We start from the raw sequence: 24,943 nt of genomic DNA on the forward strand, positions 1-24,943 counted from the left end.
GACAAAAGCTACACTTAAGCAGTTGTTTCAACAGCTTGCAAGAAATGGGGGGACAGAGTCTCACACCTTAAGAAATCTGATCAGACATGAATGACACATTGCATTTGCTGAAAAAAGAAATGCTCAGAACAAAGACCCCTGCTCACAAATATTATGGATACAACTCCTTACACACTCTTGATATAGGTCTGTAATGTGAAAAAAAGAGAAAGAATTCTAATTCTAACTCAGGATTTGGGGGACAAGATCAGGCTACAAGGATACATGCATTTTACACTTCTTTCCTCCTCCTGCATCGCATGAGTCAGATACAGTATTTCTGGGCTAATGCAAAGCTGCTTCTGAATTTTTTGTCCCTCCCAAAAAGTGTCAAAAAGATTGAGTCTCTGGGGACACCATGAAATCCCTCCACCATTACTTTCAGCAGTAGCCATTAGTCAAAAGTGAAAGGAAAAGGCAAGTTGCTCTGGCTGCTCCTGGAAATAAATGGTCTAGGTGTGATGTGATGTACCAAAATGGCACAGGCGAGGCAGCAACCCCAAAATAAGATGTCAGAAAAGCACAATCTCCAAATACTTTGTTTTGGATCAGCCAGCTTTTGCAACCATACCCTTCTTTACTGTGCTTATGTTGCTTTTCCCCAAGCAGGAAAAATCAACTAAGTGGAAGGGAAACTGGAACATGTTCAGAATGTTGCGTGGATACACACCTAAAACTGAGTGCCTGGGACACTGCCAATACAAAGTAAATGGCTGCTGTGGAGGTGTCAATAGTTCACAGGAAGAGAACAGCAAAAAGGCTGACAACGTGGGCCAAAACAAAGAAGAGCCCACACAAATGTTGGTGGTTCAGTGCCACTGCAAAAGCAAACAGAAGACAGATGACATGTGAGGAAAGGCCCATCTGAGATCTGTTAAAATAAAAGCAGTATTTAAAAATCTTTAGCTTATTCTAACCCCAGAGGGTTGGAGTACCTAAGAACATTGAATGTTCTTTCTTTAAAAAGAGAGCGAAAGAAAAGTCTTTATCTGAACTGGAATTTGGAAGTCAATGTTTAGAGTTATTTTTTAATAAGACTACAGTAATCCTGCAAATAATTCTACGTACAGCATTCACTCATCTACCCACACTAGTAATTTGCTGCATAATGCTAACATTAAAATTAAAGGAATGAACCAACCTCTTCCATTAAAAAAGCACAACTCTGGTGGTGCCATGAAAAAATCCCAGAGTTGAGCACCTGAAATTAATCCAGATGCAGACTTTAGGGATTAAATTACACCCGTGTACTTTCTGTTACAGAATTAACACAGGATTGTCCTTCCGGGACATTTTTGTCTGCATGGTAGTACACAGTGCTCCCCAAGTTCAACGTGTCACCAGCGTGTTTTCTTTCTGTATACAAAAGGTGTACAGAAAGTACCTGGGACAACCACAAATTGTACTGATTTGCTAATGGGGTGCTTTATTGTCCCACTGGTAGTACAGTGATGTATTGGGATGAAAATGTTGCATGTTTTTTTCAAACCAAATGATCCAGGGAAGCAAACTTCTAGCAACACTTTGTTTCATTTTAGGCCATTCCAGTTCCCCACAATATATTGGAATAGAAAACCACACCTAAAACACTTACTATTGCTACTACATTTCTATCCCTCCATGGAGCTCAAGGTTGTATATATGACTCTTCTCTCCATTTTATCCTGCACAGCAGGTGAGGCTAAAAAAAATCCTATGTTGATTAGCTTGGAGAGAAAACAACTGCATTCACTGAAAGGCAAGTAAGTATCTTCTGGAAGCAGAGTAAAAACCTGCTATTTTGAACCACTATTTAGTAGCTGGTGTTGAAGAAGGGATTATGACTTAACTTCTGTTTTGCTTTAAATATGTTAACTTGCTTAGGTGTTTAGCTCACATGCAAGGCATCACTATCCTGCACAGGATTACAATAGGCCCTGGGACCTATTCCATCTCTTTGAAAGTAACAAAAGTGAGGTCGATATAGAATGAGGATTGTCCTGATGAGTATACAAGGTATAAGGAATGTGTTCTACCTTCTTCACACTTAACCTTTGGAAAACACTGCTCTTGTCCATGCACTTCACATTTCCTCCAACATAATAGATACTTTTAGAGACCCATGTGATTGTTGATGTGGAACAGCAGCACCCAACATTTTGCAAAAATAATTTCAGCGTCAGTATAACTAAGAAACGGAAAATTGACAAAGCAATGCAAAAGAAACTGACATGCAATGAATCCCACTGGTTTTAAGTTAGTTTCCTGTTTTCTGCCAGCAGCTGTCTATCTCAGTATTACATCCGCCTGCATGACAGTTAACAGTGAGATTCAACGCATGCGCTTAATGAGCTCTCCTGTCTCCCTGCCCAGAAGCTGACCACATGATTTGCAGTGTGGGTGGGTTGCTTTGCTTGTCAACACTGAGACAGCCTCACATCTCTTGCCTAAACTTCCCCACAAAATAAATCATTCCATATCCTAGCAGGCCAGCTAATGTGTCTGCATAGGAGGAAAGAGGGGGGAAATCCAGAAATTAAAAGATCAGAAAAAAGAGAATATTTGGTTAGCTTGATGCTCTAAAAGTCACCTCTATAGGATTAAGTTTTGAGACAACCCAATGACTCACTTTCTGGTCAACTACATCAGGCCTGTTGCGCGCGTGTAACCCCTCCCTTTTAAAACAAAAGGAATAGTAGCATTGATGGAAAGGCCACAACATACTGTTCTTCAACACGCACCACAGCATTTAATTTGGGCATCAGTAAGTGGAAGCATGTGCAATTTGGGCTTCTACGGTTGTGAGGCTTTATAGGAGAACCAGCCCACTTAGAATTTGCATAAAGGCATATTGCCACTTTAGTGTAGTAATTACATTTATGAACCATAAAATAGCTTTTACCCTTTTTATCCAAAATTAGTGAATTATTATGCATCTTTCTAAATGTTCTTCCTTTCCTTACCCTCCGACTTGTCTGTCTTAATAATTTTTGCATAGCACTTAGCACAATTTTAAGCACTTTTTAAAAAAAAATGCCATCAACCGTTTTGGAGACATTCTGAAACATTTTTCTGTTTTCACAACCATGGCAGAAGAGAAAAGTCTGAAGGCCTGCAGTGCATGCTGTTGGTTTTTAATTTGCCTCTGTGAATTTTAGAGTTCATTTGGATTGGCTCACCCTGCGCACCTGCAGCAGAAGCCCATGTTTCCAGCCTTGGCCATTGCAGAACACACCTACTCAAGTTCTGCTCTGGATCTCCAATTAATATTTACAGTGGAGTCACGGCAAGTTGCTAAGAATTTAAACCTGTAAGGTTTAACTGTCTTTTACAACTTGAGAAGTTGGGTTGGAACACTGAACCAATTAACAGGTTAGATTAATTGATTAAAAACTATTTGAATAACTAAACTGGTACTTCCTATTTTTAAAAGTCTGCATATTCTCCCCCCCCCCCCCAGATTGCTGTTTTTAAAGCACTTATATACTGCTTTCAGGTTGGTTGGTTTTTAAAGCAATAGTGGTATATAAATTTTATGAAAAACATTATTATAAATTATAAAATAACAGGTGACAAGAAGCACTATCTTGAAATAATATTAATATTTCAAGTAGTCCACCTGCCACTCTCGGCGGCTTCCAACAAAATAAAGGAACACATTAAAAGCTTCCTGAAACAGGGCTGCCTTCAGATGCCTGAAATATGAGGAATTGGCTCTACTAAAATATGCCTGCAAAAATATAGGGCATGATATTTTGAAAAGTGTAGCATTTTTCTTCAGAGCTATTGTTCTTACTAGTATACAGATGTTAAAAAACCACACACACCAATCTTAACATTTATTTAAGGAACTTGACAGCTTCAATTTAAAAAAAAACCCTCAATGGGACAGTTGCATCACGGTGGGGGGAGTTCAAACAAGGCTCCGCATCCACAGAATACACTCAAGTTCCTGGTGCTACACAATGGTCCAGAAAGCTAAGACAGTACCACCTTTCAGAGGAAGCAATTTAATCAAAATGCAATTGCGATCACTCCTACCTGTTGACTACAACATAACTGGCATCCAAATCTGCCTCAGCCTGTATTTTCCTTAACATGGTAAAGAAAGAAAGAAAATGTTACTTGCTTACGTAGTTTCTATGCCTGAACAGCTATGTTCAAGGGAAAGTTTTGTATGTTACCCTGCTGTTTTAAAATTAACATGACATTAAGTGGTTAACCTAAAGGTTCACAACAAACATGTTTTTGCTCCACTACATGTAGATTATTATAAACAAGCAAACAAAGAGGCAGACAATAACGAGACTTTACTAACAACTATAACAAAGGGAATGTTAGATAGAGCATATTATTACAAAAGCCGTTCCCTAAATACAAAAAAACACACAAATAAAACTCAGGTTATAGTTACCCCAAAAATGTTCATACTGTTTTTTACTAAAAGCAGCACCCTCTGTCTTGAGCTAAATTTCCAACATTTATTTCCAAGTAGCTAGTATTAAAAAGGGAAATATTCCGCATCAATGGAAGATATTTCTCCAAAAAGTTCTTTTACCTTTTTAAAAGATTCAGCTTGAACACAATGATTCACTATTGTACAATAGCCACCTAAGTGGTTTTAAGTAAAGTTAGCCAAATTCATGGAAACACCTATCATGAAAGCTAAGTCAAATCATCTTATTCAGGGGCAGTATATCTCTAAACACCAATTGCTACAGGGGAGAGCTGTTGCCTTGAATCCTGTTTTCAGGCTTCAATTTTAGTTGAAAACTTTTGTAAATAAGATGCTGGACTAGATAGACAATTAGTTGGATCCAGGAAGGCTTACAAGTTAAGCATCGCAAAGGCGAATAAGGCATTTTTTGACCTTTGCTAGGTTAAATGCTGATTTTAAGGATTCTGTCAAGGCTATTTTAGAAATGCTTATGAGTAACTCATTTCACTCCAGAGACAGCTTCAGAAAAACCTGGGAGTCAGTTACTCAAACCCAAGAATTGAGTACCTAGAACATCTGTTCTCTTGGCTTTTGAAGTGTACAATAATCTTTTAAAGGGCAGTAAATTTAGTTCACCAGGAAAAACAGTGCCTAAATAATAGCAGACATGCCCACTGAAGCTTACAAGATTCTCAACTAATTAAGAATTTATACATATTTTTTCTTAGTCACATGCTGCAGATATATTCAGAATTTCAGTCAATTTAGATCTGTGTCATATATCTTCATGTTATTCCACAGCTGTACATATGAACTCTCCCTGTTTTTCAATGATAAATGTATGAACATTTATGATCCTTACTCACACTAAGCTGGTGAGCACCTGTCATTTTGATAGTGCCATCAGAAGACTCAATGTTAAAAGAGGTTACTCTCACTTGTGCAGAGTTGTTGTTGTCTTAATGAAATATTCCAGTAAGTGACCAAGATCCCAAGCTTGTATGAAAGCTTTAAAATAAAGTATGCAAATGTGTGAGCTTTCAGTTGATGTTTAAGTCATTTTACACACATGTAAGAACTCAACATACTGTAGACCAGAGTTGGAAAATTTCTGAGTATACAGCATGTATATTTCCCAACTAGCCCTTGTTTAGCTCAGCTTGCAGTAAATTGTGCCCCAAAGTCTTATTCCAACTGATCAGGAATGTCAGAGAGCTCCTCTTCCATAAAAACCCTGCCCTAGAAGCTTTCACTAATGTATTTTCTTTGCTTCAGAAGAAGCAGGGAGTACTGGAGTGCTTTCAAATAGCAGCTCTACCCAGCTATGCCTCCTCCAATCCCACATCCCCTCCTCCTCTATTTTAAAGAGAGTTTTGAAAAGGATCTTGCAGTAGCAGTCAACCATGGCCAAAGGCAAAACCAGTGTTTCTCTCTCACGATCTTTCTGTCAAGAGCTGGAGAATACATCAGGTGCCATTAGGAGCAACCCTTTTGATATGAATGCTCCTTCTTGACACTGGGGAATCAACAAGGTATCAAGGTGACCCACCATTGGGATTAATCAGAGAATATGAAGAAAAAAAATATTTTCCAACACTAGCTTATGAATCCATCTTCTGGGTTAAGTGGAGGGTGAGAGAGGGAAAAGATATCAATCCCTCAACACTTGCCTCTTCTAAACTGGACTCTTCTGGCTGATGCCTTGTTTCACTTTCTAGCCAATGCAAATAAAATCCCTTTGGCTTCAGTGTGCAAGATCATCTGCTTGCAAGAAACCAACACAAAGATCTATGAACTCTGAACAAAATTGTTAAGTTCCAGGGAGCTTGAAAGCAACTGGAGGTTGCCCCAGACTCAATGATAGAGTACAGACAGACAGACAGACAGACAGACACACACACACACACACACTAGGTATGGGGAACCTCTGGCCCTCCAGATGTTGCTGGACTACAACTCCCATCAGCCCCAACGAGCATGGCCAATGGCCAGGCATGGAAAAAAATTGTAGTCCAGAAACATAACACTTTCCTTACCTAGCTTTCCTCCAGGAGCTCAGAAGCTGCAGATATGAATAAAAGCATAAAATGCTGTGCATGAGATGCTATTTAAGCCATTTGACAGCAAGCAATGGAGAAGGTCTATTTGGATAACACAGAGATAAATTTCCTCTTTCTTGTTAAGTAATAAGTTTCCAAGACTGTACCCAGAGGGAAAGCTATTCCACCGCAGTGAGATTCAAAAAGGTTCCCTTGTTTATGTGGAACCATTTTCACTGAAGTATGTCATCTCTAGTTAAGAGGAATCAGGTGGCAAGTGATGAGACAGAGCCCTGCCTGAGACCCTGAAGAACTGCTGCCAATCTGAGAAGACAATACTAGGCTAATCTGACTTTATATAAGGCAACTTTCCATGTTCTTAACAAAGTCTATGCATGTCAGTTCAGAACTAAGTTCCACTGAGTTCAAAGCAGTTAACCCCCAGCTAAGTGGTTATAGGATTAAATCAACAGGGCTTGAAATTTATTTTACAAAGGTGGAGCAAACTCTAAAAATCCTGAGTTCTATACTACATGTTACAAAGGCCACCACATTTTGTAATTACAGCTATGCTAATAAAATAGGCTGGTTGAAGCTACTCCAGGGTTCTTATTTTACATATTTATCTGGGTCCAATATCACCTCTGAATGTACAAACTGGAAGTTACTTATATGTAATGATACAGTAGGGAAAGTGAAATTTACAAAAATAAATGAATTCCACCAGGTACAAGAATTCACATTAAATGTAACCTTAAGTTTTGAAAATAAAGTCAGGTTCCCTAACTATGAAGCAGATTCCCAAACTGCTGCCTTAATTTAATCCTTAGCAGTACTGCTGAGAATTCAACAACTGCAACATTAGAATCAATTGATACATTCAGATCTAAAACCAAGGTGAATGCCTCAATATGCCAGGAGATTTCTGGAAGTTTTACATATATAGGAGAGTTCAACGCAGGTGGAGATAAAAAGATAAGTAGAAGCAGTTTGTTGGCATAGTGTAGATGGAAGTAGAGCATAACAACAGGCAAGTCTGAACTATAGCTCAGAAGACCAGGCTATTAGAGGAAGAATGTATCTGATACAGTACCGGGGGAAAATTGCTAAGATTTAATCATAAGAACATAAGAAGATGCTGCTGGATCAGGCCAATGGCTCATCTAGTCCACCATCCTGTTCTCACAATGACTAACCAGATGCCTGTGGGGAACTTGCAAGTAGGACATGAGTGCAACAGCGCTTTGCCTACCTGTAATTCCCAGGAACTGGTATACTACCTCTGACAGTGGAGGTAGAACATAGCAATTATGGCTAGTAGTTGTTGATGATAGTCTTGACCTCCATGTATTTGTTTAATCCTTTTTTAAAGCCAACCAAGTTGGTGGCCATCACTTCCTCCTATGGGAGACAGCTCCATAGTTTAACTATGTTCTATGTGAATAAGTACTTTCTTTTATCTGTCCTGGAATCCCCAATGAAATAAATGGAACTACAGTGCACTGTTACATAGGCATGTCTTTCAGATGTCAGTGCAGCCTAGTCCCAACAAGTTAACTTTTGCTCAATAGAATCTACTGCCGCCAGTATAAGCCAACTCTAACACCATCAGATTAGCATGAATATGTCAGAGTAGCCTTGATTAAGTTACTCCCCGCCTCTCAAATTCATTTGTTCCCTTGCACCACTTTGTACAGTACACTACTTGCCCAAAGCCTGCAAAAGAGTAAGTTAAGGAGCACACAAGGTAAGCTGTTTTCATGGTAGGAAAGTTTGAAAGTAAAATAAGAAACAGAATGTAACCCATAAAAGAGCTTACTGTGGTTATTTAGAGATGACTCATTTGCACTAGAAAGTGACAGACGAATGACAAATGGGCAAGACTTTAGAACTGTGTTTTAAAATATATGTGGGTGAGGGATACTAGTTTGGAATACACTTTTAGGTTTAAATGACTATTCAGACAATCACTACAATACTGGGAGCCCAAAAGAATCTTTTTTTGGAAATCAAGCAGAATTCTAACTATTACAGCAAAACAGCAATGATGGCTACTGACAACATAGAAGCATGAGCTACATCAAGATGCTGCACCAACTATGGGCTAGCATAATATAATTATAGTAGCATGGGTCTATTATTTCACTTAAATCTCCCCTCATGGACCACCTCATTCTGTAAAGAACATGTAACTGTAACTAAATAGTCAGAATCAAAGCTGGCTAGCTATGACCAATACCCCTCCTCTCCCCATTTTAGAAGGCAGCTCACTAGTGTGATGCAATTATGACTTATCCGTCAAGATTACCCAGGATGGCTTGGGCAACTTGCTATCACTCACCCTAACCTACTTTGGAGAAATACATCTAACAGGCCCACCAATTTCACACTAGCAACCTCAAGCATGTTCTCAACTGCTCAGATTAAAGTGACAGCATATATTTAGAGCAATATATTTTAAAACAAGGCATATAAAGTAATATGCAAATTTCTGGTATATTCCCTTTGTGAAAGAGTTCTTTTCTTAAAATAAAACCGCAGGAGAACCTTCAGGAAGATATAGAGTCAAAGTAGTAGTAGACTTCTCTTCTTCAGGGCTGTGAGATCCCCCTCCCCCAAACCTTCTTGCATTTACGGCCTGAGGATGTATAAAGGAAGATCTCTACAACCTCCCGAATTGCGTGGCCCAATTTTCTGGCAGTTTTAGAGGGCTTTCCCTTGAAGTATTACTCCCCCCCCCCTTTAAAAATAGTATCTGCACAAAGATAATCGGGATTAGGTGGTGGCGTCGAGGCCAAAGTCATGACTGGGGGGATGAGTGAGATCGTGATGTCTTCCCCCCCATCCTTGACACCATCCTAACTTTACGAAAGGACCTTCCCCGGTAAAGGTGAAAAGGGGAGCCCCGCGTGAGCTCCTTCCCGGTTCCAGGCCGGGCGGGCGAGCTCGGGCGTCCCCGCCTGGCGCTCTCCCGCGCTGCATGGCGCTGCAGCTCAGCCTGCCTTGCAAGAGGGAGCTCGAGTCCCGATCTTGAGCTCGCAGCGCCTCTCACTCCGCAGCGCGCACAGCGAGGCGGCGGCCGGCGGGAGCAGGCGGGCAGGGACGGGCAGCGCGGACACGCAGGACCATCGTCGGGGGAAAAGGACGCGGACGGAGCAGGCCGGGGACGGTCAGCTGGGACGGGACGAGGACGTCCGGGCATGGGGAGGAGGGAGAGAAAAGCAGAAGCGGAGACGGGCAGGAATCGACGCGGGGCGGAGGCGACCGGGCGGAACGAGAAGCCAGCCAGAAGAGGCGGGAGGTGGCAGGATTAGGCCGCAGGTTAATGGGGGCGGCTCGGGAGGAGCTGGGAAACGGGGGGGGGGGGAGGAAACCCAATCGACTCGGCCAGGATCAAGGCGGGCGGGTGGGTGTTTTGAATAGAGGTTTTTGGCGGGGACAGGAACGCCCGGGGTTAGTCGTTTCCATAATGGCGGACGAGTTAAATAAAAAGCGAGTCACTCCAGCAGGCCGTGGTTGGCGGCGGCGGAGAGGGTGAGGCGGCGGCGGGTTGGGCAAGGCCGAGCTAAGCAGCCGCGCCTCTGTCTATTTATCCAGGCTCGGCCTGGTTCCGGCAGAGGCGCTGCACTGGGAGGCCGATGGGCGGCAGTACCAGGCCGGCATCAGGGCGATGGGGACGGTAGAGGGAGACAAAGCCCCGCTCCCCATCGGCGGCGCCGCGGCGGGTCCCAGCCCGAGCCCCATCGTGACACCTAGAGGCCGGAGAAAGCGACTGCAAACCCCCCGCGCTGCTTACCTGTCCCGGAGGCGCCTCCGGGCCGCCCCTGCTGCCCCGGGCCCCGCCCCGCTCGGGCCCTGCGGAGCTCCTACTGCCGCTGCCCCGCCGCTAGCGGCCGCCGCCAGCGCCCAGCACCAGCTCGCGGTTTAATCGTTCCACAGTCGCCTCGGACACAAAATGGCGGCCGAGAGGAACAGTGCGCCTGCGCCAGCCCGGCAGCCGCGGCCGCCGAAGCCGAGCGAAGGGAGGAGGGAGCGGGAGAAGCGGCCGCGCGGAGCACCATGGGAGGAGCCGCTGGGCGCCAACTTCAAATAGAGGACCTAGAAGGGCCGCGGCGGACGTGAGGGCGGGTGGCGCTGTGACGTCACGCGCGGCCTGGGCCGAGGGTGCAGAGCACTTGCACGTTGCAAGCGCGGGCAAAGGGATTGGTTCCGCGGTGTGGCGCCCTCTTGAGGTGACGTTGGCCCTGTTGCCACCTGCCGGGAAAGGAAAACCTCTGTCAACGGGCAGGGGTGTCACGGGCGTCGTGTTGGTATAATCAGGAGCAAATTGGTGCAAACGTGTCCAGAAGCAAAATAGACGAGCTTGGATATGTAAGTTAACTGCAGCTTGTCAGAGGCAGTTTGTGATTGCACACCTTTGCCTCAAAATAGAGATGCTACTTATTTTTATATTAGAATTAAACCTTTAACAATCCCTTAGTAGGCAGAAATTCAACAGGCAAAGCTGCCACCTCTCAGTGTATATCTGTGGTGAGAAACACTGCTGTCCTTTTTAATTTGATGCACAGCCATTAAAGCCCTGATACCCAAAAGATTGGAGTGGTGGTGGGATCTACAATCTTTTAAAATTTTAAAGATCTACAATCTTTAAAAGTCATGGGGATGTTTGCTTTTCAAATCTCATTTGTCTTATTTGAAAGTAATAATCAGGGAAAGGATCACAACAGGTGGGTTGATGTCCTTTCAAAGTCCATACAGTATTTGTTAGGATATGTACTGTACATGGAATGTAGGTAAACTAACTGCAACCCATCTCAATTCTTAGTGAAGGGTTCCCGCCTCCCTTGAAATATCTAAGAGGAGAGCAGTTTGTAGTTGAAAGTGATTATCAGAAATTCAGCAGAAAACGTATTAGAGAGATTTGCTTGTGTCCCATTCCACATTCAGGCAGTTTAGATTTTACTTTCAATTGGTGCTTGGTTTCTAAAATGGGAAGTAGCTCTATCTAGAACCCCCTTACCTGTCCTTATGGAGCCAGTGAATTATAGTTACAGTATTCAGGGTGTTCCTTGCTGCATATGTAACATGAATGTAGTGACTATATGTTTGGTGGTTGTTTTTAAATACATTTCTTCTACTTTAATGGTATTTATATACCTCCCCTCACCACAAAATATCCTCTATATATCTCTAATCCCTATTCTTTAATTAATCCTAGTTCTTTAATTGGAGCTGTGGTAATTTTTGTGGCCTTGCAGCAGAAGGTGCCATCTTGAAGGGAAACAGAGTTTTCTACAAAAGAACAGTTCTCTCCTAGAAGAAATCAACATTATTTTTTTTATTAATTACATTTATATACCACCTTTATCTTCCACGAATCTCACGGTGGTGTACATGGTACTCTTCCCCATTTCATCCTCACAAGAACCCTGTGAGGCAGCTTAGGCTGAGAGGCAGTGACTGGCCCAAGGTCACCAGTGAGCTTCATGGCTTTCCCTATGCATCTGTCACCTGTCTTCCTCTCTTGGCAAAAAGAGGATGACTATGTCTGGGTCCAACCCTTTTATCTCCAGTTCCAGGGCAACCATCAGGGTCCCAACATCTCTGATACCTGCCCTGAGTTCCCCTTTATTTTTTGTGGGCCAACACAACACCCCTGACAAAGTGCTGTTGCAAGGTATTGAGGGAAATTAACATAGTAGCTAGTCCCTGCCATCCAGCATTGCTGAAAGCATCACTGTTGCTGCTGCCAACCATTACTGACAGGTATGCCTGCTAGGGGGTGGGGCGGGCACTAGAATGAACAATGCATAGGACCACCCCTACCTGGGGCTGGCCCTTTCCAGTTTTCCTCTCAAACGACAGCTTCAGGGAAACCTCCCCACTTCCATCTGCTTACACCAGCTAAAAACAGCTAGGGAAGAATTTAATGCTGAGCATAGGCAGTGATGAACCTGCTGGCCAAGAAATCCCCAAACATCTACTTCTGGATTTGCTGGATGGCCATTTTACTCTTGGTGGACCTCATGGGAAGCATGACTCAATGCTTCCCACTAGAAAACCAGACAGCAGCAATCATAGATGTTGGAAATCGTTTGCCTTGTATGAATTGTCTCAGGCTTTGCAGGTGGCCTGTGGGTACTTTAAAAATCCCCTAGCTAATAGGGTAGCAATGTTAACAGAATGTGTGCTCTCTCTCAAAAGGTATTTTATTCTTTGTATGGGAGAGGCAGGTACAAGTACAGCTGAACGTATGTAGCTTACACTGATTTCTCCTACATCACAACTTTATTTGGGCAGTGGGTAAATAAATGGAGAGCAGAGAAAACCCACTGCAAAAAAAAAAAATATTTTTAAGCCTTCCATTTTGCTTATTGGGCTCTGGGAAGGTTACATGAGGGCCCTGGGCTTTGCACATCCTTCCCAGAGGGCAGTAAGTTAGGCCAAGGGCAAGGCTGCTGTAGACAGGTAGGGATGGTCATGGGGAAAGCAGTTCCAGAGGTTCCTGACTTTACACTATTTTGCATTTGCACATGGACCCCTGAAACCAAACCCTCATATAAGCTGCGAGTTACCTCTACACAATCACAGGAACTTCCACCTGAAGTGGTATAGTCCAGACACTAATTCAAAGTTATGCATTTCATCCCAGTGGCAGGCTAGGGAAGCAACTTAGGGCACTTTCAATACATCTTAGTGAAGTAACCATGTGGAAACGAAACCTAGGAAAGTGCCAATAAGAAACTCCAACGAAACAATTATACAGGGAAAATAGCTGGGTCTTTCGCAGGAGTGAAATATTCCTCATCAGGGAAAGGGAGACTGTGGCCCTCCAGGTGTGGTTAGATGGCTAAATGCCCCCCGTCCCAGTCAGTATGGCCAATGGTCAAAAACTATGATAGTCTAGCAACCTCTGGAAGTACAGGGGTTCCCCATCTCTATGCTAAAGGGATCCATTCAAGCTGAGGATCTCAAGACACATCATTTTGATGTCACAAGCCAAGGAAGAATTAATTTAGGAACAACCTTGGTTTTAATGTACTTTACATCCATATATCCTTGGGCTTTCCTCATTAAAGAGCTCATTTTGCCCAGTGACTCTAGGTTAATGTAAGTTGGACATGTTTATGCTAGTTTCTGGGTGTAGGAGCTTTTTGGAGTCACAGGTGGTACAGGGAAATTCATGGGCACATGCATATTTTTATAAGCGCATTTACCTAACCTGTATTTATCCACTTTCAAAATGTATTTTCTGTTCTTACCTAACAGCCTATGTGCAGCTCTCATTCAGGCATTGATTCAAAAACACTGCATCAAGTGCTCCCAGACAACTGGAGTAATGTTCTTATTTTCTTACTGTCAAACTAGATGAGATTCTATCAACGCAGTTTACAATTGTGTTACTTTTTTTTTAAGTAAGTCCCCAGACTTTAGCCCTTTGCCCTCCCCCTATATTTCTGATCCATACTCGGGGCGGGGGGGCACATACCTGCATTAATTGTAAAAAAATGTGAATTATGTTGCATCTTGTTCAGCACCTTTGCTTCTTTTCAAATTGCAGACACATTGAACTAATGTTTTCAGGAGACATCCCCAAAGAATTCTCAGCGTAGGTTATCTCAAGAATCACCTTTCTTTATATGAAACCTGTCTTAACATCTTCGTCTTCTGAGGCCCTGCTCTAAGTTCCCTCACCACCACAGGGCCTTTTCAGATCTGGAATAACATGCCAAGGGGGTTCACCTGCCCCTTTTGTTGTTTGCTCTCAGATAGGCAGGAAAGACCTATTTCAATGAACTTTTTCAGATTACTCTCCTTGAATTTCATCTTCCTGTTAACTTTTTAGTGTTTTGCACTACAATCCTATACCTACCTAAATGAGTGTAAGCTGTCTTGAACTCAGAGGGGCTTACTTTTGACTAAAAATATATAGGATTGCACTGTTAATATCTTTAAGATTGTTAAATTTGGCAGCTTGCTTTTGCTGCTGTATTGATTTTTTCTTTCTTTCCACAGAAGTTGAAAGTCAAATGTGAGGCTTCAACTGTGTCGGTTTTATTTCTGGTGTACAAGTTATTCTCTTTAACTGATATCCAAACACACATAAACATAGTACCAAATAAATATTTTAATGTTCCTTTCCTGTCCAGTTTGTTAAAAGTTTAGAAATACGTTGTCAGAACATGACAGTTTTCAGAGATCCAGAGGGCTCCAATAGGAGAAGAGACTTCCTTATTCACTTTAATGCAGTGTGAATTTGCTGTATTGATTTATATCTATCTGTCTGTCTGTCTGTCTGTCTAATCTATCTATCTATCTGTCTGTCTATCATATTCAGAGAACCTTATTTAACAAGGCAGGGTATGAATATTGAAAATCGATGAATAATGGTTTCCATTTCTATTTTCTGTACTGCAGGAAGGACAAGGATGACTTGTTGCCTGTGGTCTTCAGCGTTCCCCTTTCACTTCTGGAAAGAAGCTCAGTCCATCTTCCTTTTTATTTCACCACCTGTAAAACCACTGAAAAACTTCAATGCTGTACTTTGTTGACTTGAGTTACCTAAGGTGTTTTTGACCACTTGAGGTTTCACAACACCTCACTCCTTCCCAGTTTGGTTAGGGAAACTCCACAGCAGCAGTCACAAAATGATGTACACCCAACTCACTTGCTCAAACTTCTTTTTATTTCAGGCTTAAAGTCAAAATTAGCCAAACCTCTCGATAATTACATTATATATATTTATATATCTATGTAGATATACAGATAAAATTATAGAGATTTTATAGAAAAGACTTTTTGCTTTTGTTTGCAACCTCCCCCCCAAACAAATGTGTAAATAAAAATAATAAAATAGCCAAAGAAGTGGCAGCGTTTGTCTATCCATGTTGTTTCCATCTGCCACAGCACCACTGTTAAAAACAATCTGTCCTTTCTTCCTCCTCCACTGGGAGGTGGGAAACTCTCTCCTGTAATTGTTGTGCACTTTCTTTCCCCCCACCTCTCAGAACCGAGAGAAGAGTTTGCAGCTTCTCAGTAGCAGAATATACCTGGTCCCAATTTCCTGCAGTATTCACAGCCCCAGAGGGTGGAGGACATGGGCAAGCTAAGAGCAAGTTGAACACTAAGTGGGACTTCAAGAACACACAAACATTCTTCCAAGTTTGTTTCAAATGGGAGATGGCTTTAGCAACTGAGACTTTCTGCCATGGCCATAATGCTCAGCTGTTGTTTTTCTCCAAAATGTGGCATGTTGATCCTGGCAAATGGCAGAGAGCCATACTCAATCCCTCAGCCCCGTGGGCTCCTGTAGGAAAGGAAACAAGCAGATCTCTCAGTGTCTTGTACTCATGTTAGTTCCATGAGTGAAGCAGCCATTGGGGCTAGGAAAAGGCATCCTCCACATAAGACAGCGTGTGGGTGATGCTAATACTGCAGTGTGTGCATGCGCTTAGGGGCAAAGAGCTGCCCAGTCTATGGCACACTAGTCTGACCCCAGTCTGTGTGACTTGAAGTTCTGTGGCATGCAAAGTCTGGGTCCCAAAAGGATCTGGCTGGTCAGTTTGTGTGGCACCCTTCAGAACGCAGTGCTGGCCATGCTCCCCGGGGCAAAGATTCGGGGCAAACTGTCAAGAGACTCTTCTAGACGTCGATGAGCAGATTTCCCATCTTCTCCTGCAAGCAGATAAAGCAATCAGCTGTTAATTAGGATATGGTTTGCCCCAGCCTTGCACATGTCTACAGAGTCAGACCATAAAATTCCCCTGTCATCATCCTTGGCAACACACTGACCTGAAAACGGGTGATTCCCTCCCCCACCCAATTTCATAAAACTTCATTGCTTGGCTGCCTAAGGGTGATCCAACCAGCTGTGTGGCCATCTATAAGATTACACTTCCAAATTAATGTATGGTCAATATTGTTTGCTGATGATGGTCCATTCATATTTTCTTGAGTGTGAACCCAGTTCCCCAATCAAACAATGAAGACTGATGAGGCTATATGATTACTGACAAGAATTTACCCTTTGTAGGAATGGCCAGTTGATACATCTGAAGAGCTCATTTAGTAGCTTTTGAACACTGTTGGTTTCCAGGTGCCCTTTTCTGTCCTGAGTCAGTCATTTAACAATTGTCCTGCTTCCTCTGCATGTTCAAATTGGCGCATGACTGCACTATTCTATTTGAATTTGCCCTTCATTTTGTACCTGTGCTGATCTTTGCTTGTTTGCAGTACTTTAGAACTTGTAAATACCCTCCGCAACAGGCATGCTGCTTTAAGCAGAACTTAAAAGGGAACATAAGAAGAGTCTGTCTGCTACAACAGGTCAATGACTCATCTAGCTCAGTATCTTGTTTTTACAGTGGCCAACCAGATGCCCACGAGAAGCTCCACAAGCAGGACCTGATTGCAAGAGGTCCCCCCATTCAGGCACCTGGATCGACACAGTTTTTGTGGCATTGCAACTGCTGACAATCCCCTCCCGCTGCACTTTGATGATCTGCTAGTGGGTCTGTGAAATGGGTTGTGTAACCCCAACAAAAAACCCTTTTAAATTATTAAAAACTATTGTCCAGATTTCATTCCATTTTAGAAGATTTACAGGGTGCCGTGCCAGATCCTGTGGATCTCACCCCACTCCATAACAAATACAACCAGCTCTGTGCCAGTGCTGACTCCTGGGCTCCTAGTTTCTAGTGATAACGGTTGGTGTGTCAAAATAAAATAAAAAAGTTCCTTCCAGTAGCACCTTAAAGACCAACTAAGTTAGTTCTTGGTATGAGCTTTCGTGTGCATGCACACTTCTTCAGATACACTGAAACAGAAGTTGCCAGATCTTTCTATATAGTGAGAAGGGTGGTGGGAATGGGAGATTGGTGTGTGTTCAAGCTTCCCCCCCTGAAACCTATCTTCCCAATCTGGGGCTTGCAGTTGCAGCATATGAACAGTAGGGGAAGCCAAGGGTGTAGGCAGAAGCTCTCAAGAGATGCTGTGAAGGATGTCCTGCTGCTCAGTGAAGGGTGTGCTTGGCCTTGTAACTGGCTAATGCAGGGATGGGGGCAAGAGGCCTTTACACCCACCAGTGGTAGCAGAAAACCCCAGGGTGCAATTCAAAGAAATATGCCCTATGACAAGAATGTTGTCATACTCGACAACATAGACACCAACAGGCCATCATCCTAACCTTATAGTTAAACCCCTTTCAGCTCTCAGAAGTTAGTCGCCCATCACTAATAGAATGCAGGAGGAGCCTAAGTAGTGCGCCTTTGAGAAGCCCTTCATCTTCCAGGTGTTTCGAACTTCTTAAAAACAGAAGACACCTTTAGCTGGGAAGGCAGGTTTCATTTGGAAGAGATGAACTACACGCTTCTTGCTACCAGAAAGCATAGGGGCATTTTCAGTGCCAAGCCCCTGATCTAAAAGGCCTGTCTGGGTAGGAAAGTGGAACTTGCTTTGCATGCAGAAGATCCCAGGGGTGAGTGCTTGCCATCTCTAGTGGAAAGATCAACAAGTAGGTGATGGGAAAACCACAGCCAGATACGGGAGAGCCACTGCCGCTCCAGAACAGACAATACTGGGCAAGATGGACAAGCAGTCTGACCTGGCAGAAGGCAACTTCCTATGTAATCTGGATCATAGCCCCTCAACAGGTGTGCCATTCCCTTTGCAACAGTGACAAAGACATAGCCAGAACACAAGCGCACTAGGAGGATTGAGCTGAGACAAAAGACCTGACAAGATAAAGACCAACAGGGTCCAGGACAAGAGACACCAATAAAGCATGCAGCACAGTGGGAAGGGGGAAGAATGGACTGGCCAACACATCCCAACCTGTGCAGCTGCTGTCATGACCCGGAAGTCTAGTTAGCCAATCAGATGGTTCTCTCAGTGCCATCTAACAAAATGATAAACAACAACTGCTTAGTGCTTTCCACTCTCAGTGTTCCATATCAACTCTCACTAAGTGAGCAGCAATGTAGGGCCAAGAGGGTGCTCTGTCCTATGCTGTGGACACTAGCAAGAGATCAAGGAATAGATAGGGGGTATTTAAGAGCATAAATCTATGGCCAAACAGGCAGGAGAAGTTCTGCCTAGCCATCTAGTATAGAGTGAGCTTCATTCCAGCACCACATGGAGCCAGACCCCACCCCGCAACAAGCCACAAGGCAGGAGTGGACAACCGGCAGGGTGGGCTGCATATAGCCTTTAGCCTGGTTTCCAAAGCCCTCTGCAACCTACTGGTTTAAATTTTTGGAAGAAGTGGTCTGTCTCTTTCTGAGTGGCCTGTTGAGTAGCAAGGGGGGGGGGGAGGGAGAAAGAATGAAAAAGGTAGCCCCACCCACCTCAGGCTCTGGCCCTGCACACTGCTGACTTTAGCCCCAATGGATTCCCCAGAGGGAATGTGTCCCTTGTCAACCACTGTCATAAAGGGAGCTGCCTGCCCTGCCCAGGTGAGACGGGAGAGAACTATGTCTGAAAACAAGGGAAGGGAAGGGCACTCACCACACAGCATTAGGCTCTGTTTGGCTGCCTCTCGTACGGCCTCTTTGTCCGTTTGGCACAAGTACACCAGCTGCTCAATACTCTCCTTGGCCTATTGGAGGGAAATGTAAAAGAAGGTGATGTTATCAAGTTTTAGCTCCTCTAAACAAAACCCAAAGCTACAAATAAGGTGGAAGACCAATACACAAATACAGGATATTGAAGCCCACTGCACCCCAGACAGTTGCTCAACCAAACCTTGTAGTGTGCAATCACTGAGAAGGCTTCCCTCCCTTCCATACAACAAAGTCTTGTTTTTTAAATGATCAGGTACAGAGGGTGAGATACATCCAGAAAACTCCTGAATGTCAGTTAGTAAATATATTAGAACCTTTGAGAAAAGCTTCCATCTAGCCCTCACCTTAAGGCAGCCCAGAGCTGCGCAGGCTGCAATCCGTGTTTGCACCTCTTCATCCTCCAGCTGCTCAAGGTAACAGACCAGGGCCTGGGAAAGACACGTCAGTCAGCCTGCTTGTGCCCCCTTTCTGTACACCACACACCTTTTGTTTCTTGAGACAGATGGGTGGCAACAAACAAAACACCCAACCAAGAAATCAGCAACCAATGACTAATAAAGCACGCTCAGCTACTTCATGCAACTCCCAGAGTTCTTCAGGAGGAATCAAGAAAGTTCAACTGCTTCCAACATGCTTTAGCAATCTGTAGTGTAGCTGCACCTGAAACCAGGCTATCTCCTGATCAATAAATCCCCTCCCAACAATAGGACCAGCGCAGTAGATATTTACCCGTTCCCGGAAGCCAGGGTTCTCTGAAAGGTTGCGCAACTGTGCTGACACGGCCCCGACAACCTTGCTGTTTCCTTCGACAAGAAGCAGGCTTAAGGCTTTCAGCCCATCCTTACGAAGCCGGCTCTCAGGAACACGCTTCAGGGCCTTCAGGACCACGTCTTGGTCATCAGAATTCAGGTTCTGTGCTAGCAGCACTACAGTGTGAAGGCAGAACCAGCTCCATGGTTAGCTACATCATTATTTATTTATGAAGTTCATTTACATACTCCTTTTCAGGAATACATCTGGGAAAGCTGAAGACCAGACACAAAGGGTTATTGTATCCACTGTTAGTGCCACTTAGACTCACTGAAATAGATAGACCTCTGGGTCTACTCTTGAGTGAAAGCTGGTTGGCTACAACCCTGAAATTTTTTAATTTAAGCAATCCAAAATTAACGAGTAAATAAATTTATAAAACAAATATATAAATCATTACAGCATTTTTAAATTACTCCCATCATGCATATACATTATAACCCAAATTTATAATAGTCAATCTATAATTGATGGAACCTTTATTTTTTCCAGTTTTGACTAACAGTCGTTCTAACTGCAGCAATAAGATGTACAGTATCATCATTTCTCCATCCTCCGCTAATATTAATGATTTAACATAGCACATTATTATGTATGGTAATATATCCAGTCACCTTGTAGGTTTGTCATTGCTAACTTCAAGTATTCCATAATTTGCAACATTTCCAATAAATGCAAGTTGCATCTGCTTGAACTACAAGCAGGAATTACAATGCCAGCGAATGGCATTAACTCCTGGGTCACTTAAGGACAAATTTAATGAGATCCCTTTATGTGGCTTTAAAGCAGGCCTCTAATAGGTAGAAGGAATAGCCTCCCCTAAAAAATGCCCTTGTGATGGGCAGGGTGATGATCAAACCCTTTAAGGGGCATTTGAGCCAAGTGGTATGGTCACATGTGCAAGTCTTCACTTGATGTTGCTGCTATCAGGCATCACAACATGCATGTGGGAACCCTCCATGAATCTTCACAAGTCACACAACATACCTTCCTCTGCCAACTCCATGATGTAAGAGTCCAGCGTCAAGACAGGCAGAGCCTCAAAGTGGCTCCAGTATTGGAAAACAGTGATCTGCTCAGCCTGACAGCTCCCCTGGCGCCTGGGCAGTCTACGCTGCAGAAACTCCTCCACCAGCTTCACGCACACTGTGGCAGGGAAAAAACCATTGTCAAGGTGGCTCCCAAATACTTGGTAGATGCACCAATCATATGGCAAGGGTCTTGCAACTACACCCAGGCTTCTGAATGGGGCTGGAGGATGGTAGGGACTTGGGAACAGTCCCTGGGAACAAGGTCTGGGGTGGGTTCACTCTTTGGATATGAATAAAGCTTTGAGGAGTTCATTCTGAGTTACACTCATTTTGCCACCACCCTCAACAGTTCAATCATAGTCAACTCCAACAAACAAATCATGGGTCAGTTATACTGTTATTTGGAGTACAATCAGTCTTTAACATATCTCAATACAAAAAATGCTGAACTAAGTCTAAGGCAAAGAATGGCTCAAAGGTTCCCTAGGAGTCACTCCTTTATGAAAGTGAATTTTAGGGCATCAAAAATGACCCTTGTCCTCTAACCATACACACCTTCCTCATAAAAGAAGCATACGGCACAAGCATAGGAATGGATATTTGGCCCAGAATTCAGCACTTGGGGAACCCCCAGATTCATTCATTAAAAAATCCCAAGCATCTGGACCCCTGACAACATGAAATATGAGCCATGCCTGCTGGAACATAAAGCTGGGAACCAAGTGGAATGAGGAATGCCTGAAAGACACAGGTGTGCTTAGGGGAAGACGTGATAGCAGTCTTCAAATATCTGAAGGGCTGTGACAGAGAAGATGGAACAGGCTTGTTTTCTGTTGCTCCAGAAATGGGTGGAAATTGCAAGAAAACACATTTAAGATAAGTGCTAGGAGAAACTTCCTAAAAGTAAACGTTGCAACAGTGGAACAATTTGCCTTATGAAGTGGTAAACTCGGGTTGGATTAAATAGCTTCCAAGGTACCTTCCAACTGTATGATACTGTGAAATGTCAAAGCCGGCGTGGGATTGAGGAGGACTTCTAGCAGTCAAGGTATTAGCCCCTTGCCCTTCACTAGCTAAAGGATAGATGGTGCACAATGTGCAGGTTCATGCTTGAATTGCAAAGAATATAAAAAAGATTGCAGAACGTAAGATGAAATTGGGGGCAGTGGAGAGAGAAGTAAAGCATATAGTAAGTACTGTCCTGTGTCCAACTCACACCCACCTGGATCTGCCAGGCCTTGCTGGCGTTCGTTGATTCGTGCCGCATACTGGGAATTGAGTGTCTGCAGGAATTTTTCTACAGGGCAGGTGTATAGATTAGGCATGACCACACAGTTGTCCCAGAAGAGCAATACTCCCTCCTTCCATGAAGAAAACTCTACCACTGAGAGGAGAAAAAGACGACATAGACAGCTTAGACCTCTGGTTATGAGAATAACACCAGGAGGAACATTTCCCCCTGAACCAGTCTTACTCTTAGAAGCTCCACAAATGTCTCTCTTGCCCTCCCCTGCAAAGTATCCTATACAAATTTACATTGAAAACAGCAGTCAGCAATGCTCTAAAAGTACACTCACCATATTTATGGTCAACTGTACCCATTCCTCTGCAGGATGAGCTCAAGTTGCAAAGGTCTGCAGAAAATTGCTGTGCACAACTCTGATTGGCTAGCAGCTGTAAGGTCAACATCTCCTCCCTTCCCCATTCTCAGTTTAGTTTTACAACTCTTTAAAAACTGTTCTTTTAAAGAAAGGGGTTCAGGGAATGTTACATTGAATAAAGGCAGACACAATGCTTTAAAAAACCTTTTTTAAATATAAAAAACAAAGCATGGGAGAAAGGGCAAAACTAACAACTATTGCAGGTATAAATGTATCTTACAAAGACAAGGCAGCAGGAAGCCAACCTTACCCTATGGAAGAAAGACAAACAGCCTGGCTGCATGCTTTGTTGTATATTTGCAGACACCCTTTGTAGAATAACAGTTGACTCACTGTATCCTGCAAATAAGTGCCTATTCCAGCACTGATGTAGCTAACCCCAGATTCATTCCACATCTGCCCTCTTTCTTCCTTACCTTCCTCAGCAGAGCTGGCTGTCCCTGCTCGCTCCTCTGCTAAGCGGCAGACCATCTCCAGGACTTGTGCTTCCCTCACCAGCCTGTCGAGTGCATACATTTCCCGGCAGCGGAGGGGCCCAAAAGTGCCCAGTTTCTAGGAATCAGATACACGTGGGAAAGATTCTTAGTGGAGGTGGTCAAGCTCAGCTCATACTGTGCATGGCATACGGAGAGCCCTTTTAAGGTAAGGTAGCTACTCCCTCCTGGTTAGGTATCATGTGCAAGAACAACACAGAAGGGCAGGCCTGGCAAAGCTGGGACTCAACAACTTGAGCGATGTCCGACTGACAGGATGGTCAGAAAAGACGAGGAGGAGGAGGAGTTCCAAGGGAAGGGCTGAGTCTCAGGTTCCCTCTAGTGGTGGGGAACCAACTCTGGATGTTGCTGGGCACCAACTCCCATCAGCCCAAGTCAACATGGCCAATGGCCAGGAATGATGGGCATTGTAGTCCATCATCATCATCATCTAGATTTCAGAGTCTTGGTTTCGAATGTGGAAGCCCTAAAAGGCCTGGGACCAGTGTTATCGAAGGACCTCCTTTGGTATCAACCTGCCTATATACTGAGCTAATCTAACAGGGCCTTGCTCCAGGTGTTCCTGCTGGCTGGCTACCAGAGCCTTTTCCATTGTGGAGCCCCAACCATGAAATGCTCTCCCCAAGTTTTTGCCTAGCATCTATTTCTTACGTTTCTTCATATGGCTTTGCAAAGTTTTAATTGTGGGTGGCTGTTGAGTGGTTTGTTTGTTTTTTAAAAAAATCTGTTCATAGTACTGCTTTTTTAAATGTGCATTTGTATTGTGTTTTTATTTCGTTTTATTCCTTATTTTGTTTTTGTTTTTTTAAAAAGCTCTTGCAAACCCTCCTGATCTTCATTTTTATGCAAGGACAATCATCTTGCACAATGAAAGACATAGCCCATTCTTCACTGAAACCTCACTGTGAACTCACCAGCAGCAAGCGATTGCAATGGTTCAGGTGTAGGACCAAGGCCCTGTCGAGGAACTCGTTGCCAGTGCTCATGGGCTCTGAGCCACCCTCTGAGCTTAAGCACCCAGCTGTGTCTTCAGTAACGGCCTCGCTGGGTCCCGGTACCCTGCCCAGGGGTGCAGGCTGTGCACTGCTAGCCTTCCTGTGAAAAGAGCCAGCAGGGAAGATATTAGCAGGCGTCCAGTCCTTTGCAAGCCCAACTTTCTTCACTCTGTCAACCCCTGAACTTTGAAATGCATTGCAAGTATGATTTGGCTTGTCCCAGCATCCACGTAACACCAAAAAGCTCCTGAACAGGTCTGAATTAGGGCTGTGATATCTACTTGATTAATTGGCAAAATCAAATATATAACAAACTTTAATCTACTGAAAAAGGCGTCTCCCCGTTAATCTGGCAGAAGATTTTTCTGAAAATGAGAACATATACTTCTTGCCTCACAAACGTTTACCCAACATGCAAATTTAATGGAGTAACACAAATCAATCCATTGACTTTAAACCCTCTTCCGTTATCATATCCCTAACTGGGTTACGGATCTAGTTGAGTGAGCACTGCAACTTCGACTGCCAGTGTCTCAACAGAGCACTCCCAAACACTTTTATCCACTGGTCTACTTTTCTACAGAGAAAGAAGAGGATGGAAGAGAACAGATTCCTGCTTGCAATATCCCGGGCTGGCCGCTGAGTGGCACTGTTGCAGCACAGCCTGCTGGAATTCACCTGTCAAGCCAGGCTCATTTCCGGCAGCTGCATCGGCACTGTGGGAAAAGTCCATCTGGGTCTCTTAGCGTGCCAAGCAGAGACATTAGCCTGGAGCAAACACAGAGCCCCAGCCAGACAAGGGAGCCACTAAGAATCCAAACTACCCCTGAACTGTGGGCCCGTTTATAAAAACCAGCTATCCTGAGATAAAGACGTCTGAGCTCCCTTCAAGTTCTG

At 43.7% G+C, this 24,943-nt stretch overlaps 2 protein-coding genes and 2 long non-coding RNA genes across 16 annotated transcripts in view; 2 read left to right on the plus strand and 2 right to left on the minus strand.

Annotated features, from left to right (window-relative positions):
- CTCF (CCCTC-binding factor) overlaps positions 1 to 10,421 on the minus strand; it is a 21,333-nt gene extending 10,912 nt beyond the window's left edge. Inside the window, exon 1 of one of the 2 annotated variants that reach the window (XM_082229314.1) lies at positions 10,292 to 10,421. The gene's annotated coding sequence lies outside the window, so the exon portion shown is untranslated. The remainder of the gene's footprint in view (positions 1 to 10,291) is intronic. The other variant, XM_082229313.1, reaches the window with a different exon arrangement.
- Positions 10,422 to 10,586: 165 nt separating this feature from the next.
- LOC309535901 lies at positions 10,587 to 15,812 on the plus strand. 2 transcript variants are annotated; one of them, XR_014221416.1, is made up of 2 exons: positions 10,587 to 10,866; positions 14,914 to 15,812. It is a non-coding gene; the product is annotated as an uncharacterized lncRNA (long non-coding RNA). The 2 variants fall into 2 exon arrangements; XR_014221417.1 differs by lacking the exon at positions 10,587 to 10,866 and adding an exon at positions 10,873 to 12,261.
- RIPOR1 (RHO family interacting cell polarization regulator 1) overlaps positions 15,160 to 24,943 on the minus strand; it is a 110,649-nt gene continuing 100,865 nt past the window's right edge. For 10 of the 11 annotated variants that reach the window (XM_082229292.1, XM_082229297.1, XM_082229296.1 and 7 more), the window contains 8 exons: positions 23,966 to 24,146; positions 22,974 to 23,109; positions 22,119 to 22,280; positions 20,853 to 21,011; positions 19,785 to 19,981; positions 19,400 to 19,483; positions 19,000 to 19,090; positions 15,160 to 16,170 (listed from right to left, as the gene is read on the minus strand). In XM_082229292.1, coding sequence (XP_082085418.1) covers positions 16,073 to 16,170; positions 19,000 to 19,090; positions 19,400 to 19,483; positions 19,785 to 19,981; positions 20,853 to 21,011; positions 22,119 to 22,280; positions 22,974 to 23,109; positions 23,966 to 24,146 — 1,108 coding nt within the window. In that variant the 3' untranslated portion in view covers positions 15,160 to 16,072. Of the gene's footprint in view, positions 16,171 to 18,327; positions 18,392 to 18,999; positions 19,091 to 19,399; positions 19,484 to 19,784; positions 19,982 to 20,852; positions 21,012 to 22,118; positions 22,281 to 22,973; positions 23,110 to 23,965; positions 24,147 to 24,943 lie in introns of all 11 variants that reach the window. The other variant, XM_082229293.1, reaches the window with a different exon arrangement.
- LOC309535899 lies at positions 16,177 to 17,884 on the plus strand. Its single transcript, XR_014221413.1, has 2 exons — positions 16,177 to 17,201; positions 17,369 to 17,884. It is a non-coding gene; the product is annotated as an uncharacterized lncRNA (long non-coding RNA).

Source organism: Podarcis vaucheri (assembly GCF_965113315.1).
Source record: "Podarcis vaucheri genome assembly, chromosome: 7".
Classification (NCBI taxonomy): domain Eukaryota; kingdom Metazoa; phylum Chordata; class Lepidosauria; order Squamata; family Lacertidae; genus Podarcis; species Podarcis vaucheri.